This window comes from Haliotis rubra, unplaced genomic scaffold, assembly GCF_003918875.1.
Source record: "Haliotis rubra isolate DU_JTF1 unplaced genomic scaffold, ASM391887v1 Scf271, whole genome shotgun sequence".
In the NCBI taxonomy this organism is placed as follows: Eukaryota; Metazoa; Mollusca; class Gastropoda; order Lepetellida; family Haliotidae; genus Haliotis; species Haliotis rubra.
Genome location: NW_025766792.1, coordinates 760,040 through 783,924, shown reverse-complemented (window position 1 = coordinate 783,924; position 23,885 = coordinate 760,040). Strand labels below are relative to the sequence as shown.

The 23,885-nt window shown below is 44.8% G+C and overlaps 1 protein-coding gene across 1 annotated transcript in view; it reads right to left on the bottom strand.

Annotated features, from left to right (window-relative positions):
- Positions 1–23,885, bottom strand: part of LOC124280698 (protein ELYS-like) — a 37,227-nt gene that overhangs the window by 5,629 nt on the left and 7,713 nt on the right. Inside the window, exons 10-38 of the mRNA XM_046716685.1 lie at positions 23,147–23,312; positions 22,092–22,230; positions 21,663–21,753; positions 21,325–21,418; positions 20,913–20,974; positions 20,599–20,718; positions 19,255–19,345; positions 18,988–19,077; positions 17,435–17,534; positions 17,340–17,350; positions 16,952–17,056; positions 15,691–15,787; positions 14,750–14,870; positions 14,362–14,475; positions 13,662–13,763; positions 13,079–13,269; positions 12,501–12,595; positions 11,839–12,020; positions 11,014–11,161; positions 10,675–10,807; positions 10,115–10,189; positions 9,039–9,185; positions 7,976–8,151; positions 7,202–7,523; positions 6,492–6,640; positions 3,964–6,189; positions 3,170–3,348; positions 1,379–1,480; positions 21–138 (exon numbers count right to left, since the gene is read on the bottom strand). Of these exons, the coding sequence (XP_046572641.1) occupies positions 21–138; positions 1,379–1,480; positions 3,170–3,348; positions 3,964–6,189; positions 6,492–6,640; positions 7,202–7,523; positions 7,976–8,151; positions 9,039–9,185; positions 10,115–10,189; positions 10,675–10,807; positions 11,014–11,161; positions 11,839–12,020; positions 12,501–12,595; positions 13,079–13,269; positions 13,662–13,763; positions 14,362–14,475; positions 14,750–14,870; positions 15,691–15,787; positions 16,952–17,056; positions 17,340–17,350; positions 17,435–17,534; positions 18,988–19,077; positions 19,255–19,345; positions 20,599–20,718; positions 20,913–20,974; positions 21,325–21,418; positions 21,663–21,753; positions 22,092–22,230; positions 23,147–23,312 (5,746 nt within the window). The remainder of the gene's footprint in view (positions 1–20; positions 139–1,378; positions 1,481–3,169; positions 3,349–3,963; positions 6,190–6,491; positions 6,641–7,201; positions 7,524–7,975; positions 8,152–9,038; positions 9,186–10,114; positions 10,190–10,674; positions 10,808–11,013; positions 11,162–11,838; positions 12,021–12,500; positions 12,596–13,078; positions 13,270–13,661; positions 13,764–14,361; positions 14,476–14,749; positions 14,871–15,690; positions 15,788–16,951; positions 17,057–17,339; positions 17,351–17,434; positions 17,535–18,987; positions 19,078–19,254; positions 19,346–20,598; positions 20,719–20,912; positions 20,975–21,324; positions 21,419–21,662; positions 21,754–22,091; positions 22,231–23,146; positions 23,313–23,885) is intronic.

The following is a 23,885-nucleotide window of genomic DNA, read 5'->3' as shown; positions in this document are numbered from 1 at the left end:
AACAATGAATGTTATTGTACCTGACTTGTCAGCAACTGGTTCTTGTGTTTCCATGGTAACATCTTTGGACCTTATCCTGGTAGAGTGGCGAGCAGAGGCCACAGACTTCCTGGCTGGAGATTTACGTCGTGACTTTGTCTGAAAACACAGAGAGACCAGTCAGAAAAAACTACTGTTTTCTTAAATGTTGGAGAAGCTGGAAACAGGTGGCGCAACGGATGATGCACAAACAGTCCCGGGATACGAGTGAGTGAGTTTAGTTTTACGCCACACTCAGCAATATTCCAGCTATATGGCGGCAGTCTGTAAATAATTGAGTCTGGACCAGACAATCCAATGATCAACAACATGAGCATCGAACTGCGCAACTCGGAACCAATGATATGTGTCAACCAAGACAGCAAGCTTGACCACCCGATCCCGTTAGTCGCCTTTTACGACAAGCATGGGTTACTGAAGGTTCATTCTAACCCGGACCTTCACGGGTCTCCCGGGATACGAACATGAGGTTTATACATTCTTATCGATAACAACAGCACACATCACAACATGATGAAAGAGGAACTTCAGCAACCACAGCAACTGGGGCTATATTTATCATGGCAATGGGCTGCAAGAGTCCCTCGATATTAGGGGTGTCACAATAAGACCAACTTATGTATCGGTACATCTATTATTATTATAGGATATTTATATAGCAATATCCAGGCTGTGCATGCTCAAGCCTGGTATTTTCCCCTCGATCATTGATGTCAATCAGTCGTGTATACTCTTCAGCCACTCTTATTGTGGCTTTTTCATCCTAACGAGGTACCCATTCACAGCTGGGTCACATAGTCACAGTACTTTGTCCAAGTTCACTGCGTTGCTGTACCCGCAGAATCTAGGTGTGCTGCACAGAAAGTTGACTCCAAGGTTTTACTGATCCCGGCACCTCAACCTCGCTGGATCACTAGCCTGGCGTCTTAGCCAGCTCATTCTGACAACACTGAAGCCATGATACAGTGTGTATCTCTTCACTCAACTGGTGCTGACTGAAACTGGCCGGAGTTCCAGCTTGGCCGTTGTTGCTCTGTGACAAGTTAAAGGTGATGTCTTTTTCATATACAATCGGTTTTCACAAATAGTTTCAGGATGGGTCATTGGAGGAGTTTGGACATTTGCAGAACTTAAATATCAAATTTCAAAATAGATACAGAGTTAAACATGAACTGATACATAAGTAGGGCGAGGGTAAACCGTAAGTCGTGCACTTGTGCCCAATCCCTTTGTCAGTTGGACAATAACATAACAAACAAACAAGAAGGTGAACAAAGTAGTAGTATCAGTTGTACAAATTTACAATGCTTCCGGTACGTCTGAGAAACAAGATACACACCTCCTCCACCTTCTCTGGGGAGTCTTTGCCGGACTCCGGGGGTGTAAGAGGGGCACTGACTCGGGATGGTCGGGGAGGAGACTTAAACACAGCACTTTCTTCCTGCAGGCAAAACAGCATGTCATAACACAGACAGGCATAGTGAGACATTAACATCCAGTTACACTGTTGGGTAGTTCCTCAACCACAAACTCAGAAATACTGCAACCATACAACGGCAGTCATTAACTGATAAAGTCTGGACCTGATAATCCTGTGATTAACAATAAACAAACTTTATAGCTAAAATACATGGAATTATCATGAAACGGCCCTCCCATTATCAGAAATTTGCAGGCCCGCTTCAAATGATATTGGACCGCTCAACCTTAACGACGGGCCACTATCAGTTCTGTTGTCAAGTGACGTCATAGTGGGTGCGTGGGCTTACGGTTCATTCGACATTGGCTTTGGACTGGCAGATATTCTGGGTGAAACAAGTCAAAGCAACCCGAATTCCCGCTTTAAATAGCGGTAATATTGGCTTTCTTGCTGGTGCTAACCTCAACAATTGCACTATTAACGTTGTTGTTGGACCAAAACCGAACACTGACATAGTTTGACATGTTGCAGGTTATGGTCTTGTCAAAGGCCAAGGTCGAATATCGTCACTTTCTGTTGTGACGTCACTTGAATTGTTTGTTGACGTAATTGCATTCGGGCAGTCAACCCTGTCAGAAGTTGGTTTTGAGTAAACTTACAGTCAAATTCCTTCATTGTTTCCTTTTTCTTTTCAACACAAATTCCATGTATTTTAGCAATAATAACGATAATGCTATTTTCGAGGGCATTATCATTTGCAGAAGCCCGAGGTCTTTCAACTGCCCGCATTCGTCGGGCAGTTAATGGAAGACCTCGGGCTTCTGCAAATGATAATGCCCTCAAAAATAGCATTACCCTTATAATAATGAAATGATGACATACATGAACAGATCCTGAAGCAGGACCACAGAACTGTTTCATCTCTCTCAGGACATGTATAGGTAGTTGAACTCCAGTTAATGCACAATTCTTCATGGTAGACATATTGGTTGTCGATATCCATGACTGGGATTTACAACTTCATCAAAAGTCAAATTACAAAGAAAAGTGCAATATTCACACTGAACATCAAATTTCATCATGCCACATACAGAACGGCTGGAGTTAATGGCAACAATGACCTTTGATGGATCAAAAAACACTACAGCTCCATAGTGGTAGTTTCAAGACGTCAAACATGTACAAATTCTGAATAATGGACAACATGACACATCAGGTCAGTTTCAGTGTGTGAAAAGTTTACTACATCATTACAGGGTTCATACAGCCAAGAGCCAATGAGATTCACGGGCTTTTCAAGGAGTTTTCATGGACATACGATGTTTTCAAGCACCACTGTTTTCCCCAAAGTATTGCAGACAAGTTTCACTTTCGGTTTTGACATTGCCGCTTCCAGCATTAACAATGATCTATCAGACTGCAGCGCAAATGCCAGATTCACAGACAGAGCCCAGTTTCCATTTTTTCATGATGTAAGGAACCAGGAAATAGACGCAATTTAATCAAACAGATCAATTGATCGTCAGTGGAACCACAACAAATATTTTAATGAAATTTCAAGCACTTTTCAAGGACACATCAACAAATCCAGTACTTTTCAAGTATTTCTGTGGTAGTTAAATTCAAGCACATTTCAAATCTGTGCGAACCCACGAAATGGGTAAAGAAAGCTGGACTGCAGTCAACACAAGATATTCCCTGTCAGCTCACCTTCTGTTTCTGAGCTGCTGTTCGCCTCGTCGACCTCCTCTTGGAAGCCTCGGTGTCGAAGTGAAGTACCTCCGTCTCCCCCTCCCCCTCGCTGTCAGTCAGCTGCTTGGAAAGCGTCTTCATCATCAGACGAGGTGAGCGTCGGATCGGAGACACCGGGCCAACTTCAGAGTCAGACACTAGAGATAAAAGTTTTGTTTCCTTTACTGAGTCACAAATGACAAATTCACTTGAGTGAGTGAGTGAGTTTAGTTTTACGCCGCACTCAGCAATATTCCAGCTATATGGCAGCAGTCTGTAAATAATCGAGTCTAGACCAGACAATCCAGTGATCAACAGCATGAGCATCGATCTGCGCAGTTGGGAACCGATGACATGTGTCAACCAAGTCAGCGAGCCTGACCACCCGATCCTGTTAGTCGTCTTTTGTGGCAAGCATGGGTTGTTGAAGACCTACCCTACCCCGGATGTTCACGGGTACAAATTCACTTGAAAGACACAAAGTGCTGTTGATATTTTGAAATGAAAAGTATAATCATATAAAACAAGATGTCCCATCTGCCATGTGTTTTTAACAAATAAATCACATTAAACTGTTAAACCAAACTGTTCCCTACAGACATGTATTTCCAAAGTACTGATTTTATATTCAAGGCATATTCCTTCTTAACATATATTGTAAAGCATAAACACCATTTCAGCCTCTCTCTAAATTCTTTAAAAATCAAACCATTTTCAAACATCTTATTTTGTAGTCTGGTCATTTTCAAAACTCATCATCCAACTCTACTCACGGTCAGTGTTGATGAAAAGTGGCTGCTTGGCTTCCTCCTGTGTCTCCTCGACTTCCTTCAATTGCGACATCTGCTTCTTCATCCGACCTCCTGATGCCTTCACGGTCTTCTCCACAGACCCTCCTCGAGACCTTCTTGATCTGCCCGAGGACTCAACCACTGCTAATTCCTCCGTCTTCTCAACAGACCCTCCCCGAGACCGTGTTGATCTGCCTGAGGACTCAACCACTGCTAATTCCTCGGTCTTCTCAACAGACCCTCCCCGAGACCGTGTTGATCTGCCTGAGGACTCAACCACTGCTAATTCCTCGGTCTTCTCAACAGACCCTCCCCGAGCCCGTGTTGATCTGCCTGAGGACTCTACTCCTGCTAATGCCTCAGTTTTGTCCACTGACCCCCCTCGAGACCGTGTTGACCGGGCTGGAGACTTGACCAATGCTACTTCCTCAGTCTTCTCCGGAGTTTTCTGTGATGCTTGTACTGCCTCTTCAATATTTGTCACCTTTCCTTTTCTGCCTGGTGATTTGGGGAGGGAAGGCTGTTTCCGAGCTGACCTTCGCCCTGGTGATGGAGCTGGTGGCTCCAGGACTTTCTCAGATGATTCCTCAGGCACACCCTCCTCCTCCCGGAGGCCCCTTCCTCCTCTAGCCGGGGACTTCTGAGCTGCTGATCTTGATGACCTGCGAGTCGGAGATGCTGATCCTCCTCTTGGTGGAGATGAAGCTTCTACCTTGTCTTTCACAGGCTTTCTTCTTGACGGGGAAGCCCGAGTGGAGGTTTGTCTTGCAGGAGATGTGGAACTTGCTCTTTCTGGAGAAGCATGAAGGAGATCCTCTTTCTTAGATTTTCTTCTCCCAGGGGAGGCCCTCGCAGCAGCCTTGGAGGATCTCCTACTGGGGGATGCTGACATTGCTCGCGCATCAGCTTCATCATCCATGGACCTCACTGGAGAAATCTCATTTTCTTTCTGTGACTTTCTTCCAGTGGGGGAAGGTTTGGCTGTTTGTCTTGATGCCCTACGACCTGGTGAGGCAGACTTGGATCTCTCTGGAGAACTCTCTTCAAGTGCAGTCTCGGCTTTCTTTGATTGTCTCGATGGTGAGAGCTGAAGGGTATCTCTGGATGTTCTTCTGCTGGTGGAAGAAACCTCTGTGGCAGTCACAGCACTCACTCCATCAGTAATCTTCTTAGTTGCACTGCGTGTTGATTTGCCAGGGGATTCGCCAAACAACTCATCGAACACTTTGATAGGAGACTCCATCTTCAACCAAGGCTGTTCCCGTCTCCTTGGAGAATCCTTTCTGGGAGATCTGGATCTTGCTTCTTCTGTTTGCTCTGATGATGCTCCTGGTGATGCTCCTGGTGATGCTCCTGGTGATGCTCCTGGTGATGACGGTTGTGGAGACTCCCTTGAGACTTGAGATGCTGATGTCCTTGCTGGGGACTCTTGTGATCGTTCTTGGGATTCCCTTGATGGCCTAGTTGGTGATTCCCTTAATGATCTTCCAGGGGACTCTCTTAAAGACCGTGCAGGAGATTCCCTTAATGATCTAGCAGGTGATGATCTAGTTGATCTAGCAGGGGATTCCCTCACTGATCTAGCTGGGGATTCCCTCAATGACCTTGCTGGGGATTCCCTCAATGACCTAGCTGGGGATTCCCTCAATGACCTTGCTGGGGATTCCCTCAATGACCTGGCAGGGGATTCCCTCAATGACCTAGCAGGGGATTCCCTCAATGACCTGGCAGGGGAGGACCTAGTGGACCGAGCTGGGGATGTCCTGATTTCAACCTCCCCAGATGTGTCTGGAGAAAAGTCCTCCCCATCATCCACTTGAGTCGATGTGACATCGGCCTCTCCAGCATGCTCCTCCTCCTCCATCCGTATCTCCCCCTCTACCAGATCCAGCTCGTCCTCGTCCGCACCCACATCCTCAGTACTGTCTGCCCGTGTCTCACGCACAACACACGGCTCAGCTTCAACAGGCCTTGTTTCCATGACAACCTGAGGCCCAGCCTCCATGTCATCATCTTCGGGAAGGTCTACAACATCCTCCTCATCGGCAGGTTCCTCCTCCTGCTGCTCCTGCACCACCTCCACTTCCCGGAGTGAACCTGGCACTGCCTGGACACTGGGTTCAGGTCCTCGCTGGTCCTTCGCCGTCGTGGGCACTGATGGCGACAAATCAGGAGGTGTGGGGGCGTCATCATCGATTTCCATCTCGTCTGAAAACAAGTGAGTGAATAACAGTTTTGGTTGATGTTGCTGGATTCAGTGGTCAGTAAATTCGATTTTATGCTTCAAGATGGTTGGACATTCAAACAAAAACCTCAGCACTAACCCCCAAACCCAACAGACCATAGGCTTGTACCTCTGTGACAGCTTTAGCTTAGATAGGGGCACCTGTTCTAGCATACATTCTTCGTAACATAGATGATGTCCCTTAGATGATGAACAGAATATATAGCTCGGAAAAATACAACACAAGTTAAATAAATGTGGCACAGAGGCCAGAACAATACTGTACCTGAATCAGCGGGGTTAAAGTTGAAGGTGATGTCATCATCTACGTCATCATTAGCAGGGTCGGCAATGTCATCAGCCCCACGTTGTCGGTCAGTTCGTATCGAGGGGCGTATCAAACTGTCCATGCGTGCAGCCATCTTGGGAGACAGGCTGTGACGAGGATGGGGCAGATAAGTATTCAGGCTCTACAACTACTTCCATAAGTTAACTCGGTAAAGGCTCACTCCCAAAAAAGTCAAGTTCAAGGTCAAGTGGCTAAAATCTGTCACAATTGATCTGGAAAACACCATACCACCTACGAAAATAATGTTTCAACCTTTCTTTTCAGATTGTTATTGAATCAGAAATATTCGACTAATGGAACCAGTGGATATTTTGAAGGGAGATAACTCTGAAGATTTGGTTGGGGCAGTGGGGTAGCCTAGTGGTTTGAGCATTCGCTCGTCACACCGAAGACCCGTGTTCGATTCCCAACATGGGTACAAGTGCGAAGCCAATTTCTGGTGTCCCTGTCGTGATATTGTTGGAATATTTGTAAAAGTGGCGTAAAACTAAACTAACTCACTGACTCGCTGAAGATTTTGGCAAATTTGAAGGAAGCAACTCTGCAGAGACAATCCCTGCATCTTAGATGACTTGACATCCCTCCCTCAACAAATCTCATTCAAGCAACAGTGCCATAAATTATCTATCGTAAACAAGCAGCCTCACCTTTCTGGCGTGGGACTCCTGTTCTTGACTGACCGAGGACTGGGCGGCGATGGTGGGGGCACAAGCCTCTTCTTGACCGGCGTCCGTTCATCATCAATTATAGTCGGCTCCACAAAGCGGAGATGTTTGGGTGTTGATGCCACGGACCCTGACGCTGACTGCCGTCCAGACGAGCCGGGCAGGTCAGCAAAGGACAACTGTTTGGGCGTGTTGGGGACGGAAGCTGTCTGTTTCAGTTTGGCAGCGACACCTGCAGATAGCTTCTCTGCAAACCCAAGCCGCTTAGGCCGATGTACTCCGGTCGGAGTCTTGTCGGAAACATCTGGAAGGAGACAGGTATCTATTCTTGGTTTATTTGCACAGAAATGGAAACAAGATGTAAAACAGTGTGAGTGAACGTTGGTTTACGCAATAATCAGGCTGCATCATGGTTGCATTCTGGATCAGGCACAGCAATAACTCCAAGCAAGAGCAAACTAGTGACACTATCAGGACACAACGTCATTTGGAAAGTGGTCAAATGTAACATGTACATCGCAGGTTACAAGTTATAGTACGTTATAGATTCTGGTCCCATCTGGGATTTGAACCCACACTCTCAGAGTTAGGCACTCAAAGTCAGCCATCTAACCCACTGCAGCTTCCACAAAACATATTCCTGCAACTTCTTGTGTTTCCTTTCAAATGTACAAGAATCTGTATAGTGTAATATGGACACAATGACAACACAATAACACAATTCTACCACATTGTGTCACACACAACTCATCCTACCTAAGGTACTGGAAGCAGGGCTGGGGGACTTAGTGATGAGTCTCCGCACTTTGAGTATCGACTGCGGCGTGCGGAGTGTAGAGGGCATGGAAATCCGTGACGGCGACTTCCTGCGGACCTTCGGCGTCTGGAGCAGTGACATTGATCCGGCAATTGAATACCTTGACTTCTTCTTACTGAAAATAAAAAAACATATCACATTGGTCATGCCAATCTGTTTAAAAAACAAGAGTCATCAGAAGATGACAAATCCCCCCGGCCCCCATAAATTTGAAAGAACAAATCAACTGAAAGTTACTTAAAGTCCAACTTGATATGTTTGGACTTAGTCCAAATCGTTTCCATGGAAATCAAGAAAAATAAAAATGCCAAAAATCTGCAAATAGCAAAAGGCACCACTTCAACATCTGTCTCATATATCTGCCAAGTTCTGTTGAAAGATATTGAACGGTTTTCGAGGCGTACTCCGGAAACGAAGCCCACCCCTCCCTTTTGAGACTAAGTCTGAATCGTTTCCATGGAAACCGGGAAAAATAAAAATGCCCAAACTCTGCAAATAGCAAAAGGCACCACTTCAGGTTATGTTTGATATATCTACCAAGTCTTGAATAAAGATACTGAACGTTTTTTGAGTTATGCTCTGGAAACGAAGCAGAAAATATCCAAGGAAGATTTGAATTAAATGGTCCTTAAAACCAAATCCCGAAGTGAATGATCCATATATTTAGGATTCATCTGCAGGGGATTATTAAAAATATTTTAACTCTGTAATGAGTATTATTTTCACATATCACCTATCAAGTTCCAAGACTACTGTTCGGAGAGTCAGTCGGCTATATTGTGACTAAATCGTGTTATCCTGACGAAAACAAACCCTGTGACTGACAGCATCACCAACAATCTACACCACTGGAACCATTTCAATATGATGAAACACAATCAGCCAAATCACTAAGCCTAGGCAAGTTTCATAAAACGGTGGTAACTATGACCTTTTTACATCTATGTTAGGATCTATCGTGTGGAGCTGGACCCTGACGGTCTGTGTGAACAATGTTCCTACCTCTGGAGTGTCTCCTTCAGTGACTTGTTGACAGACAGGGGAGAGTTGAGGACTGCAGGGTCCCTGGTAATTTGATACACCGACAAGTTCTGTTTGTCTGACGCAGATCCACACATTCGGGTTGGGTACACCACGTCCTGGACCTCACTGCCAACAACACATACGACATCTCAAAACAACATTCAACAACACATATGACAACTCAGGACAACATTCAACAACACATATGACAACTCAGGACAACATTCAACAACACATATGACAACTCAGGACAACATTCAACAACACATATGACAACTCAGGACAACATTCAACAACACATATGACAACTCAGGACAACATTCAACAACACATATGACAACTCAGGACAACATTCAACAAACAACTTTCAACAACACAAAACAACAAACAACATTCAACAACACAAAACAAAAAACACCACAAAACAACAAACAGCATTCACCAAAACATCCTACAACACATGCAACATGTACAGCATATCCAACAAAACAGAACACATGACAGTCCATAAATATGATTCTTCCTTATATCAAACATTGTTTACCTAAAACAGCACTAAAGCAGATTATAAACCATTTAGTTTCACGGCGATGTTAAAGATTATCCTCTACCAATCAATCTGTCAACTTATGATACTTGTATACTGTTTAACAGGTGACATTACAAAGGCAAAGTTTGCAAGACTTAACACATTGAAAGGTCTCCAAAACAGCTAACCTAACAACTAGGAAACTCTTTGTCATATGCTGAACATATGTAGAGGCAATATGCTTTCCGAAAACTGATGAATCAGGTATGACTGATTCATTAATATTTACATGCAAGTGATGAGAGTCGAAAACTAATTTTTCCTGCCAAGTAAATTTTTAGCCAACACACAACAACTGGGCATACTTTGAACTCAACTCTTTACACAATATTGTATCAAGCAGAGATAACAGAATCTTTTTAAACGACGGCTCAAATTTGATTTCATTTCTTGTTTCACTGATATGTTTCTAATCATATCCTTTTTGTGGCCTAACTTCGAAGGAGTAATTTTGGTGCTACAATACCTTAATCTCAGTTTTTCCCGGGGAGTGATAGGTGTACATAAAAAGGGCCCCAGGTCACTCTCCTTCTCCTCCTCCCTGGAACAAACAGAGCATACAGCCATCAATATCATCTCTGTAGTGTGTGGGACACCTGGTGTCCACGTGTGCAAGTGTACTCAATATGAGGTGAGGTGAGGTGAGGTGAAATTGGGTTTAACGTCGTGCTTGAGAATATTTCGCTCATATGACGACGTGCATGCGTGTGTTTGTGTATGTGCGGCTGCTTGTACTAGCCCAGACTTAAGCTGGTTTTATAGTGCTAGCTCACTGAGATACCATGCCGCAGTGAAGCATGAATACCCCACTCAGACACATTATACTGACTCCGAGCCGACCAGTCCTTGTTGTACCCATTAATGCCGAGCGCCAGACAGGGACCAACAAGTACCACATTTTAACGTTTATGGGTATGACGCGGTCGGGGATCGAACCCGCGACCTTCCGCTCTCCGGGCAAACGCTCTAACCACTACACCACGGAGGCGGTCCCAGACTGGTGAAAAACATGGCAATCTATCTCACCTTTGTGGGGATTCCTGATATTGCTTCACTTCCTGTACTTTTTCCATCATCGCCAGAATGAGGCTGGAGTGGGAAACAACCTTTGACCTCTCCGACTGGGTGACAACTGTAGACAAGGGCTTCGGCCGTCTCACTGAGAAGGAACAATACTTCCACTCAACACCATTTTGAGTAAAAACTCCTTTACAGGTCTTAAAAAACAAAAACCCTTCACGTAAAACAGTTTATGATCCAAGGCAGAAAAATGATAATGAAAACAGCAAGCAATTCCTTAAACTATTAAACATTATTAACAATATTTTCAAAAGCGGTGAAGAAGAAAAGAATCCGGCTATTTACCATCGATTCTCTTCCCAAGACTTTTTCTGGGTACGCTTGGGTGGTCGCCGACAAGCTTCTTCTGTGGGGCAGGCAGTGTGCGGAAGAATCCATCGACAATTGAGTTCCGTGCTCCCGCCCTCTCCCTGGCCCTGGCGCTGGTCTCGGTCTGGACGGAGGAAAGACAATAATCCTCCTTAGTGTATTGATGAGGGGGCAGTGTCTTGCTTTTAATCATAAGATTATGTGACCAAGTTACCAAGGTATAAGGTGTTGTCATGCACAGTTGAGGACTCTGATAACTGACTGGCCACAAACACACAACAAATGTGACCACACTTGACATGGAACGTAGTGAGTGAGTGAATATAGTTGTACGCTGCTTTTAGCAATATTCCAGCAATATCATGGTGGGGGACACCAGAAATGGGCTTCACTCATTGTACCCATGTGGGGAATCGAACCGGGGTCTTAATGTGATGAGCAAACGCTTTAACCACGAGGCTACCCCAAACGTTATGAAAAGCAGACTTTAAATCTAGCGTTTAATTACATGGTTAATATCTTAGTTTTGTGTTCACACACACGCACGCATGCACGCAGGCAGGCAGGCACGCACGCACGCACACACACACACACACACACACATGTGCGCACATATCATTATTTCTACCCATACACCCAACATGACAACAAACTCCATATCAAGATAAAAATGTGTCCCTTATATAACTTAACCAAAGGGACACTTGCATCTTGAACTTTTCATGACTTACAGTACTTCAAAACATTGTAAAGATCACTTGTTGAAATGGCCATGACAACACATGATGTTAACCAGCTCACCATTACTCGGTGTTTGATCTTCTCATTCAGTCGGATGGCCTCGATGTACCGAGCCCGCTGTAGATAGTGCATGACAAGCAGCTCCGCCGAGTGGGGCTCCGAACTCTCCAGCAGGTAGTTCTGTAGGTGGCGCTCCTCTACGTCACTCAGCGGCAGCTGCAGCAGCTGGTCTATCGTGTGTGCTGAAGCAGACAGGAGGATCTGTGCATATAACTGTTAACAACGTCAACTTAGATTTTCTTGTCATCGTCACTTCAAGAATTACTGCATTATCTCCCCTCAGTAAAGTTGATATCCCACAAGAAGTTTTTGGTTTTGCAACAGTGACTAGGTGAGTCAGCTAAAATCTAGTTTGACATCTGCAGTATTTTAGCCATATCGTTACCTAAAGCTAAATAACAATAAGTGAGTGAGGAAGTTAAAATCTTACATGACATTGGCAACATCAATAAGAAACACACTCAGGCTATAAAACTCCCAAACTAACAAACTAACAATGACAACCTCACTATATAACATCACAATATCTACCATACCAAATAATACAATATAAAAATTGGCTGAAGATATAAAATGGGCTTAAGATACTTCTTTAACAGGTTGCCAGCAATATTTCAGCAACATGTTTACCGAGTTATGTCACATTTCTGCTCGCTACTCACTTTGATGGCAGCCAAGAAACAGATGACTCAGGAGGTCGGCCATGTTGTTTTTATCCCTGCAAGCCCGCTGGTACTCGAACGCTTCTGTGATCAGCCTGCAATACATACATTACTTTCATGTTCCATGTACATTCTCCTTAGAAAAAAAAAGGTGAGGTCACGTGCCCGGTTTTAGCGGGAAATAAGGGAGGTAATTCAGGGTGAGTGATTGTACATTCGCTTCAAGGGAACTGAAGGGATTTAAGTTTCCACTTGACCGTTCGGAAGAGAGGATGAGAAAGCAAATAAGCATGAGTCAGGATAAGGAAAAATTTACTCCAATTTCTTCATGCATTTCAATCATAATGTATTTACTCTCAAGATTTTTATCGTTGCTGGGAACAATGCGTTTGCTTCTTACTCATGATTATTTGCACAATTTGCCTAATGTCTGCAGCCTGTAAATAATTGAGTCTTGATGTTACAGTCCAGTGATCGACGTCATGAGCACCAAACTACCCAACTGGGATACATTTGATACTCTGTACAGGGAAAAAAGTGTCAACTCCTGATATGTCATCTGTGCATCTATGACTTACCCATTAGCCAGCAGCACCGTCAGCTTCAGCTTCACCTCATCCTGCGACATCACCGTGACGTTGCGGAGGCTGATGTAACGTAGGGCCAACTTGCTCTCCCCTTGAAACAGCAGAGACTTGATGACCCGGCCCTGCTGCCACTGTCCCAGCTGGAGGTTGGCCATTGGGTGGAGCAGGTGGAGGAACGCCTCCTGAAACAGAGGAGAGATATAGAACGCTTGCTGAAACAGAGGAGGTATAGAACACTTGCTGAAACAGAGGAGAGATGTGGAACACTTGCTGAAACAGAGGAGGTATAGAACACTTGCTGAAACAGAGGAGGTATAGAACACTTGCTGAAACAGGAGGTATAGAACACTTGCTGAAACAGGAGATGTGGAACACTTGCTGAAACAGAGGAGAGATATAGAACACTTGCTGAAACAGAGATGTGGAACACTTGATGACATAGACAATGGAGATACAGAATGATTCCTACCACCTCCCATGGTTACACAGAACACTCCCTAAAGCAGGACATATAGAATGGCTTGATGACAGACAGCGGCAGACATAGAACACATTCTTCACTAGATGACCTCACCTCAAAGTCCTTGTGATCCAACAACCAGAAGGCCTGGATCTGCTTCACCACAGACAGGGGAAGAGAGAAAGACTTGGCAAATTTGGCAATCTTGTCAGCAAACTGAAACGAAGTATGGTGCACTTGTGAACAAATTGAGAAGAAAAACAAATTCTGCATTATCAGATTAATATCTTATCATGAGTGGTTCAGGTAGGTAATCCACCAGAGGGGTGAGATGAGGCCAGAGGTTGTTAGGTTAAGGTGAGGGTGGGAGCCAGGGCTGGATGTGCAAGGCGTGGGTGGGGGCTGGTTGTGTAAAGTGGGGGTGTGGGGGCTTGTTGAGTTAAGGTTGAGGTGGGGGCTTGTTGTGAAAGGTGGGGGTGGGGTCTGGTTGTGTAAGGTGTGGGTGGGGGCTGGTTGTGCAAGGTGTGTGTGGGGGCTGGTTGTGCAAAGTGTGGGTGGGGGCTGGTTGTGTAAGGTGGAGGTTGGGGCTGGTTGTGTAAGGTGGGGGTGGGGCTGGTTGTGTAAGGTGGGGGTGGGGGCTGGTTGTGTGTAAGGTGGAGGAGGGGCTGGTTGTGCAAGGTGTGGGTGGGAGTTGGGAGCTGGTTGTGGGGGGTGGTTGTGCAAGGTTGAGGCGGGTGATGTTTGTGTAAGGAGGGGGTGGGGGCTGGTTGTGCAAGGTGGGGGACAGTGTAGTGGATGTGGTAAGGAAACTAACCTGTTCATGCCGATGCTCCTCTACGAGTGATGCCAGGTCCAGCAGCAGGTACAGCACTATGGAATGCTTCACCCCGATACTCACGTCCTCCAACAGGTACACATTCAACAGCGCCTACACAAAGCACATTCAACCTTAGCACAGACCTTTCAGTTAAGTAATTTACTCTCACAAATTACAGCTTTAATATTTTCAAAATTTGACTAAATATAAACAGTTGTAATGCTATTACTTCCAACCTACCAGAGCGTGAAATCAGCCACAAAAAAATCATCAAACAATGTCTTGGAATGACATGTCCGGGGATGGCACCATTGATCTACCATCTCCAGACAGACTCTCTATCCCCTACTTCCTACCAGAAGACAACAACATGGCCGTGACTTACATGCAGACTGGGGGGTGGGTAGAGGCCACTCCCTCCGTCCCCCTCCCACAGGTCATGGATGGCATCCCCACAACAGCTGACCAAGCCATCGATCAGCAGAAGCTCAGTCGGGTTGATCTCGCTGTAACACAGCATTGCAACAAACATGATACATGACTAGAGAATATTGATTGTTTCCAGAATGTTCCCTCAAGTAAACAAAACAGTTGAAAATAGTTAATCCCAAATCTGTGCCATGGTATCCTGTGACCTCTCAATTTTTTACAATCATCATTATGGCTTCTGCATCTTAAGCAGCCTTCACACGGCAAACTTAAGTTTGACAAAACATGTTGTTGAAATTTTTAAAGTTGTCAAACTCGCGTTTTTACACGTCAAACACATGTCGTAAAACTTTCCTGTAATTTGGGCACCATGTCTCTATCAGTGCGGTCACATGACAATTTCGTTGACTGCAATTGGTTGTTTCTGAACAACACAAGTTTGACAACACTGAAAGTTTGATGGAAAAGTTGGTGAGAATAGAGCCCGATCCTATTTCTTGCCAACAGATTGACAACCCTGAAATTGGTGTTGGTGGCAAGTTGCTGGAATGTTCACTCTCTCAAATTGAGTTTGACATGTGTTGTCAAACTTTAGTTTGCCGTGTGAAGGCTGCTTTAGGCCTTCAACGCCACAGTGCTATCCATGGTAACACTCTCATGTGCTGTTCCTGTATCTTAGACCATCAACACTTTTATCAGTATCCATGGTAACACTTATCGGTATCCATGGTAAGTATCCACGGTAACACTTATCGGTATCCATGGTAACACACCCTTGAGCTGCTCCTGTATTTTAGACCATCAACACATTTATGGGTAGCCATGGTAACACTCACCTGTGCAGATTCTGCATCTTAGACCCTCAACAACTGCATCTGTAGCCATGGTAACACTCACCTGTGCAGCTTCTGTATCTCGGCCCGGCGTGAACTGAAGGCCTGGGTCAGGTTCCCAGCTGGGAAGCGGTACAGACCCTCCACATCCTCACCGATTTCTGTCAACAAATATTGTCTGCATGTTTCCAAATGTAACAATTCAAAGGAGCCCAGTGCTTGATGATAACAATGTTAATAGGTATACATAATACACGCTGAACACTGAAGGTAGTTTCATTCTCTGATCAATGTCCGAACTGAAGTCAACTTTATTTACACTCTGGCCCGCATTCTGCGGCATCCATTCTCTGATCAATGTCCGAACTGAAGTGAACTTTATTTACACTCCGGACGCATTCTGCGGCATTCATTCTCTGATCAATGTCCACAAACTGTAAGAGGCCAGGGTTGAACCATGAAACAAAGGTGAACGAGATCAAGGGTTTTCTATCACTCTGAATACTATGTTAGTTGTGCTAGGTGAAATGTAAGAAGAAAGTCCAAAGCAGGTCTGAGTGAGTGAGTAAATGAGTTTAGTTTTACGCCGCACTCAGCAATATTCCAGCTATATGGCGGCGGTCTGTAAATAATCGAGTCTGGACCAGACAATCCAGTGATCAACAGCATGAGCATCGATCTGCGCAATTGGGAACCCGATGACATGTGTCAACCAAGTCAGCGAGCCTGACCACCCGATCAGGTAGTCGCCTCTTACAACAAGAATTGTCGCCTTTTGTGGCAAGCATGGGTTGCTGAAGACCTATTCTACCCCAGATCTTCGCGGGTCAAAAGCAGGTCTAAGATATTTATCTAAATATAAATTTTTAAAATGGGCATAAATGGGATTCAAAACCCAAATTCATTGAGTTCTGTTTGTGTGTTGTTAACAACAACTCAGCAATATTCCAGCTGTAAGACAGGGTCTGTCATTCAGACAGTCAGATCCTCCAGACAATCCAGTGCTAGACATTGTGAACAACAGGACAACACTCCATGCTGATTTAGTGCGATTGCTCACTATCAGGTCTCTGAGAATAACCACAGGAAGTATTTGGTTGACAGTTGACAGTTTAAACAAAGTTATAGACAAAAAGTGAACCGGATTGGGTGCAAGTTTAGGACAGCATGGAACTAATGACAAATACCTGTCTGTGCAGCAAATTTGTGCTGCATTACAATACTGCACCATCATAGAAACTGTTGCCCTCCTTGTACCAACATGTAATATCAATACTTTCATCAAGCTTCATGATCTGTAAGATTACGCCAACCTATCGGCTTACCGTCACACTCTGGCAGCAGACCAGCATCGATGAACCAGAGAACTATCTGCAGATGCTGGGAGAGGAACTGGATGACGTTCAGCCTTGTCTCTAGCTCCACCACGCCTGCAAGCACAGACAAGTCAGAGTAGACACGTGAGAGTATAGACATTGGAAGTACAGATACACCAGAGTACAGGCACGTCAGAGTACACACCAGTTACAGACACCCAAATGTCACGCGGTAGTAGAGTGAGTTCAGTTTTCACGCCGACTTTTAGCAATATTCCAGCAATATCACGGCAGGGGACACCAGAAATGGGCTTCAAGCACACTGTACCCATGTAGGGAATCGAACCCGGTCTTCGAAGTACAGACAAGTCACATGCTTTAATACCACTAGGACTACCCAAATCAGCCCTGAAAACGTTGTCCATAAAGCCGCTGACGCACAGTCTGCTCTTGTTGTCGGTGCCGACTGTGTCCTTACAGCAAAGTCAGTGCATGATGGTCCGCAGGTGATGCAAGGTGACCTTTGACCTGTTCAGTACCTGGAGCAGCCGGTGGTCGGCATGGTTACCTGACCAGTCATACAGAGGAGCACCTGTAACATAATGTCAACATAAGTATTAATAACAGGCACAATGTCAATGTCAATGTTGTCAGTGTACAGGAGTACTTACAGTGTCAATGTTGTCAGTGTACATGTGTACTTACACACAGTGTCAATGTTGTCAGTGTACAGGTGTACTTACACACAGTGTCAATGTTGTCAGTGTACAGGTGTACTTACACACAGTGTCAATGTTGTCAGTGTACAGGTGTACTTACACAAATGTCAGTGTGTTGTCAGTGTGTCAAGGTGTGTACTTTGTACAGTGTCAATGTTGTCAGTGTACAGGTGTACTTTACACAGTGTCAATGTTGTCAGTGTACACAGTGTGTGTCAGTGTACAGGTGTACTTACAGTGTCAATGTTGTCAGTGTACAGGTGTACTTACAGTGTCAATGTTGTCAGTGTACAGGTGTACTTACACACAGTGTCAATGTTGTCAGTGTACAGTACTTACAGTGTCAATGTTGTCAGTGTACAGGTGTACTTACACACAGTGTCAATGTTGTCAGTGTACAGGTGTCCTTACAGTGTCAATGTTGTCAGTGTACAGGTGTACTTACACACAGTGTCAATGTTGTCAGTGTACAGGTGTACTTACAACACAGTGTCAATGTTGTCAGTGTACAGGTGTACTTACAATGTCAATGTTAGTGTACAGGTGTACTTACAGTGTCAATGTTGTCAGTGTACAGGTGTACTTACAGTGTCAATGTTGTCAGTGTACAGGTGTCAGGTGTACAGTGTCAATGTTATTGTACAGTGTCAATGTTGATGTCAGTGTTGTGCTGCACAGTGTACAGGTGTCAATGTTGTCAGTGTACAGTGTCAGTGTCAATTTGTCAGTGTACAGGTGTACTTACAGTGTCAATGTCAGTGTACATGTCCTTACAATGTCAATGTTGTCAGTGTACAGGTGTACTTACAGTGTCAATGTTGTCAGTGTACAGTGTCAATGTTAGTGTACAGGTTTACAGTGTCAATGTCAATGTCAGTGTACAGGTGTGTTACACACAGTGTCAATGTTGTCAGTGTACAGGTGTACTTACAATGTTGTCAATGTTGTCTGTACAGGTGTACTTACAGTGTCACTTTACACATAGTGTCAATGTTGTCAGTGTACAGTGTCCTTACAATGGTGTGTACAGGTACTTACTTACAGTGTCAATGTTGTCAGTGTACAGGTGTACTTACAGACAGTGTCAATGTTGTCAGTGTACAGGTGTACTTACAGTGTCAATGTTGTCAGTGTACAGGTGTACTTACAGTGTCAATGTTGTCAGTGTACAGGTGTACTTACACACAGTGTCAATGTTGTCAGTGTACAGGTGTACTTACACACAGTGTCAATGTTGTCAGTGTACAGGTGTACTTACAGTGTCAATGTTGTCAGTGTACAGGTGTACTTACAATGTCAATGTTGTCAGTGTACAGGTGTACTTACACACAGTGTCAATGTTGTGTTTGGTGGAAGCAACTCTGTCCCACGCCCAGTCCAGGAGGAACTTCAGAGTACAACCTTGCTGCACGAACTCTGAAAACACAAATCATGTTCACAAGAAATATTTCCAACTCAGGTAGCATGCAAGACTCACATAATTCCACACTTTCAGGAGGAGAGATGTAGCAGCTTATTGCAACAGAACACTGTCAGGAACTGATAGTATTTTTACAGGTGTGATGGATCCTAGGAGTCAACTGTTGTACTCACCTCCCGCTGCCCAGGCTGTGATACAACAGTTGATAAACCTGATCATTGAGTGGTCCAGCGCCATGTTGAGTAATGTCTGACGCTGCTGAGCCTGTCGGTAAAAACAACCAATATGACAAACGCACATATTTTTGTGAAATGTCTAGCTGTTTTCATAAATAGTTTGTGTTGTGAGGTCGCGACACAGATGGATGTGGTACTTACTGCAGGTGTGGTGTAAGGTGTGAGGTCGCCACACAGAAGGATGTTGTACTTACTGCAGGTGTGGTGTGAGCTGTGAGGTCGCGAGGCAGACAGACGTTGTACATACTGCAGGTGTGGTGTTGTGTGAGGTGTGAGGTCGCCACACAGACGGATGTTGTACTTACTGCAGGTGTGGTGTGAGCTGTGAGGTCGCGACACAGACAGATGTTGTACTTACTGCAGGTGTGGTGTGAGCTGTGAGGTCTCCACACAGACAGATGTTGTACTTTACTGCAGGTGTGGTGTGAGTTGTGAGGTCCACTGCACAGACAGATGTGTGTAGCGGTTGGTGTGAGCTCACTGAGATGTGTACGGGGTGTAGACCAGTGCACAGATGGATGTTGTACTTACTGCAGGTGTGGTGTGAGTGAGGTCCCACACAGATGGATGTTGTACTTTACTGCAGGTGTGGTGTGAGGTGTGAGGTCGCCACACAGATGGATGTTGTACTCTGCCAGGTGTGGTGTGAGCTGTGAGGTCACAACACAGATGCTTCTGTAATGGATGTATGTACTTACTGCAGGTGTGGTGTGAGCTGTGAGGTCACACAGATGGATGTTGTAAATACTTCTACTCGCAGGTGTGGTGTAAGGTGTAATTAGCCACACAGATGGATGTTGTACACAGGTGTAAGGTGTGGGGCCTTTGATGCCTTGTGGATGTTGTACTTACTGCAGGTGTGGTGTGAGCTGTGAGGTCGCTGAGGCAGTGTGAGGTGTGGTGCTTGCAGAGACCACCGCACAGACAGATGTTGTACTTACTGCAGGTGTGGTGGTGAGCTGTGTTGTAGGTCGCCAGCTGTGAATTACGCCACACAGAGATGGCAGTAGACCACTGCACAGACAGATGTTGTAACTGGTGCAGGGTGTGGTGTGAGTTATGCTGTGAGATCGCGCGGCAGTAGACCAGTGCACGACAGATGGATGTTGTACCGCAGGTACTGCAGGTGTGGTGTGAGCTGTGAGGTGTGAGGTCATACCACACAGAGGTTGGAAGCAGACCTGTGTGCACAGACAGATGCGTTGTAATTTACTGCAGGTGTGGTGTGAGTTGTGAGGTCGCGAGGCAGTAGACCAGTGCACAGACAGATGTTGTACTTACTGCAGGTGTGGTGTGAGCTGTGAGGTCGCGAGGCAGTAGACCGGTGCACAGACAGATGTTGTAGACGTCCTGTGGCTGCAGGAGACACGAGGGTCCTTTGGCTTCCATGTCGTACAACACCTAGTGGAAACAAAACACCACGTTTCACTTCTGGCTTCACTGAATGTCCTCTCTAAACAAGCTTTGTGGGGAGAAAAGTATCACCACAGTAGACAACATAAAGATATTGTGTGCCATCTGTGACAGGAAATCCTGCTCTTGGCACATCACTCAAGGAACTTTCAAAGTATTCAACTGTTTTCGTTTCAGCTCACCTGTCTCTGTCGTCCACGAAACTGGGCAGATATCGTGCCAGTTTCAAATATACACACAGCATCTGTAACAGCAGGAAACGTGTCATACAATAACAGTATCACGTTTATCAAATCAACGAAGGCAAAAGTAAAAACATTCTAGAATCTAAAAAGTGTGACTAGCTTCAAAAGACAAACAAAACATTCTGTCCCCATGCCATACATGACATAGGAACCTTTTCTTCTTTGAATCTCGATACTCGATGGGGAAAGATCTGCTTGGAATCCCAACAGAGAGACAAGAATTGTTCTGGAGATACTTCCTTCTTGGAATCTCCACCAGAATGTTTAGGAAGAAGCCAAGGATTCATGTACACACAAGACTGGTGCCAAACGAACATTGACCACAACTATATTTCTGACGATGACTCACCGAACGCCAGGGCGGTGGGGTAGAAGTGTTGTTCTGGGGTGAGTGGGGAGTTGTTGATGTACCTCTTGAGGGAGTCCGGCTTCACCTCCAGGTGCTGGTAACACAAGATACACGTCTTACATTTACAGGCCACTGGTGGTTTGAGAACTCGTCTTAAAACAATGTATAGGATAGTGTGAAGCTTTCATGATTCCCTTTCATATTTTAAGTCAGGGACAGTCAACAAACCAGTGGATATAGTTAATGGCTTGCGAGGGTTGTGAGACAATTTCTCTCGCGACTCAGACACTGATTGAGATCAGGAAGTAATGTTACCCTCAACGTAAACACAAACTCACAAGCAAGGCATCAGGGTTAGCGAGGTCGCACAGTTCACCCAGTTGATACACAGCGAAGAAAGAACACAGGTCCATCGTCGACTCTCGTATCCTGGAACAAGTGAACACAAACATATAAGTGGACCGTGCTTTGAACATAATTCAAATAATGAACCCCTAAGAAGAAAAGATGAGAAGCTATCTTCCAACTGAGAGAAAAATCACAGACAACTATCATCATCATCATCATCATCCTGTAAGAAAGTTTTACCTGAATTCTCATTTTTCATGATTTAGTCCAAGGATATTGGTAAAAATCTGCGTAATTTTACGTCAATTGTTTCTGTTACTGGTCATTTGTATGATATGTGCCCCTGAAAACCTTCTACACAAGAACATAGGCTTGAGGCTGCAAAGTGTCTGTGTACATTATGTGATGTAGTGATGTACCTGATGGATGTTGGCATCTGGGCATGGTACCATCTGTTCATGTCGAACATCCCCAGGTGGTACAGTGACTTGTCCCCCGGGCTGTTGTCCTGTACCTCCCATACAAACACACACAGGCTCAGGTCCGGGCCGTGGCTACCTGCAACACAGAGGTCATGTTGCTGGCTACTTAACAGAGGTCATGTTGCTGACTACTTAACAGAGGTCATGTCGCTTACTACTTAACAGAGGTCATGTCGCTGGCTACTTAACAGAGGTCATTTTGCTCGCTACTAAACAGAGGTCATATCGCTTGCTACTTAACAGAGGTCATGTCATGGCTGGCTACTAAACAGAGGTCATGTCGTCAAACAGAGGTCATGTTGCTGGCTACTTAACAAGTCATGTCGCTGGCTACTCAACAGAGGTCATGTTGCTGGCTACTTAACAGAGGTCATGTTACTGGCTACTCAACAGAGGTCATGTTGCTGGCTACTCAACAGAGGTCATGTCGCTGGCTACTTAACAAGTCATGTCACTGGCTACTCAACAGAGGTCATGTCACTGGCTACTCAACAGAGGTCATGTTACTGGCTACTCAACAGAGGTCATGTTGCTGGCTACTCAACAGAGGTCATGTCGCTGGCTACTAAACAGAGGTCATGTTGCTGGCTACTTAACAGAGGTCATGTCACTGGCTACTCAACAGAGGTCATGTTGCTGGCTACTTAACAGAGGTCATGTCACTGGCTACTCAACAGAGGTCATGTCACTGGCTACTCAACAGAGGTCATGTTGCTGGCTACTCAACATAGAACACAGACATAAGGACAGGTCATGTACACGATCTCTCAACACACCGATCCTGTGAGCGAATCTGTCTTGGTCATAGTCAGCGATATTCCAGCTATAAGAGCGACTTTTAATATATTTTTTCTAGTTGAAGAAAAATAAAAACTCCATCCATATACCCAAGACTAACAACAGAACACTCTTGCAGGAAATAAATCATGTACGGACTAAACAGTTTAGGCCTGACTACAGACAACACAGCACACAAAAAGGTGACGTCTTACTTTCTTCGAAGGACTCGTTGTCATGCAGGAGTGTGGGTGGAGAGTAGAGTGGGTTGGTGAGAGTGTAGCACGACACTATCTGGCTCATCCACGTGGACTTGGTGCTGCTGCTGTATGGGTCGTCGGCGAGGTTGTGCTCGATACGCAGACACACCGAGTGCAACTCCTGGACACAGAAAACAGTAGCCATTGTGTTAGGAATGACAAGTCTTTATGGAGATCAACTTCTTTATTGTACCATAGCGACGTTTCAGTATAGATATTTACACAGTTTTTCGATGTAGAAGTATCTATACTTACAACTTCTACAATTCCTCTCAAACAGTTCAGCCATTGTGTTGTTACACATACCTCTACCCTTCACAACAAAAGTCAAAATCTGTCGTTTGTTAATAGAAATTTTCAAAACAAGGTTCACATAAAAATAAAATCTTATCAAGAAGCTCTCGTTTCTGTGACTTTTCAGAACATAAACAAATAATTAAGCTCAATTTTGGGTATCAATTATGCATAACAGCTCCAAGAAATCCCGGGTGATGGGAAGCCATATTGGATACCACTCAAACAAGAGTCATCAGAAGATGACAAATCCCCCCAGCCCCCACATATTTGAAAGAACATATCATCTGACAATTACTTAAAGTTTAACTTGAACTTTTTCGGACTAAGTCCAAATCGTTTCAATGGAAATCATGACAAATATAAATGCCAAAAATCTGTAAACAGCAAAAGGCACCAC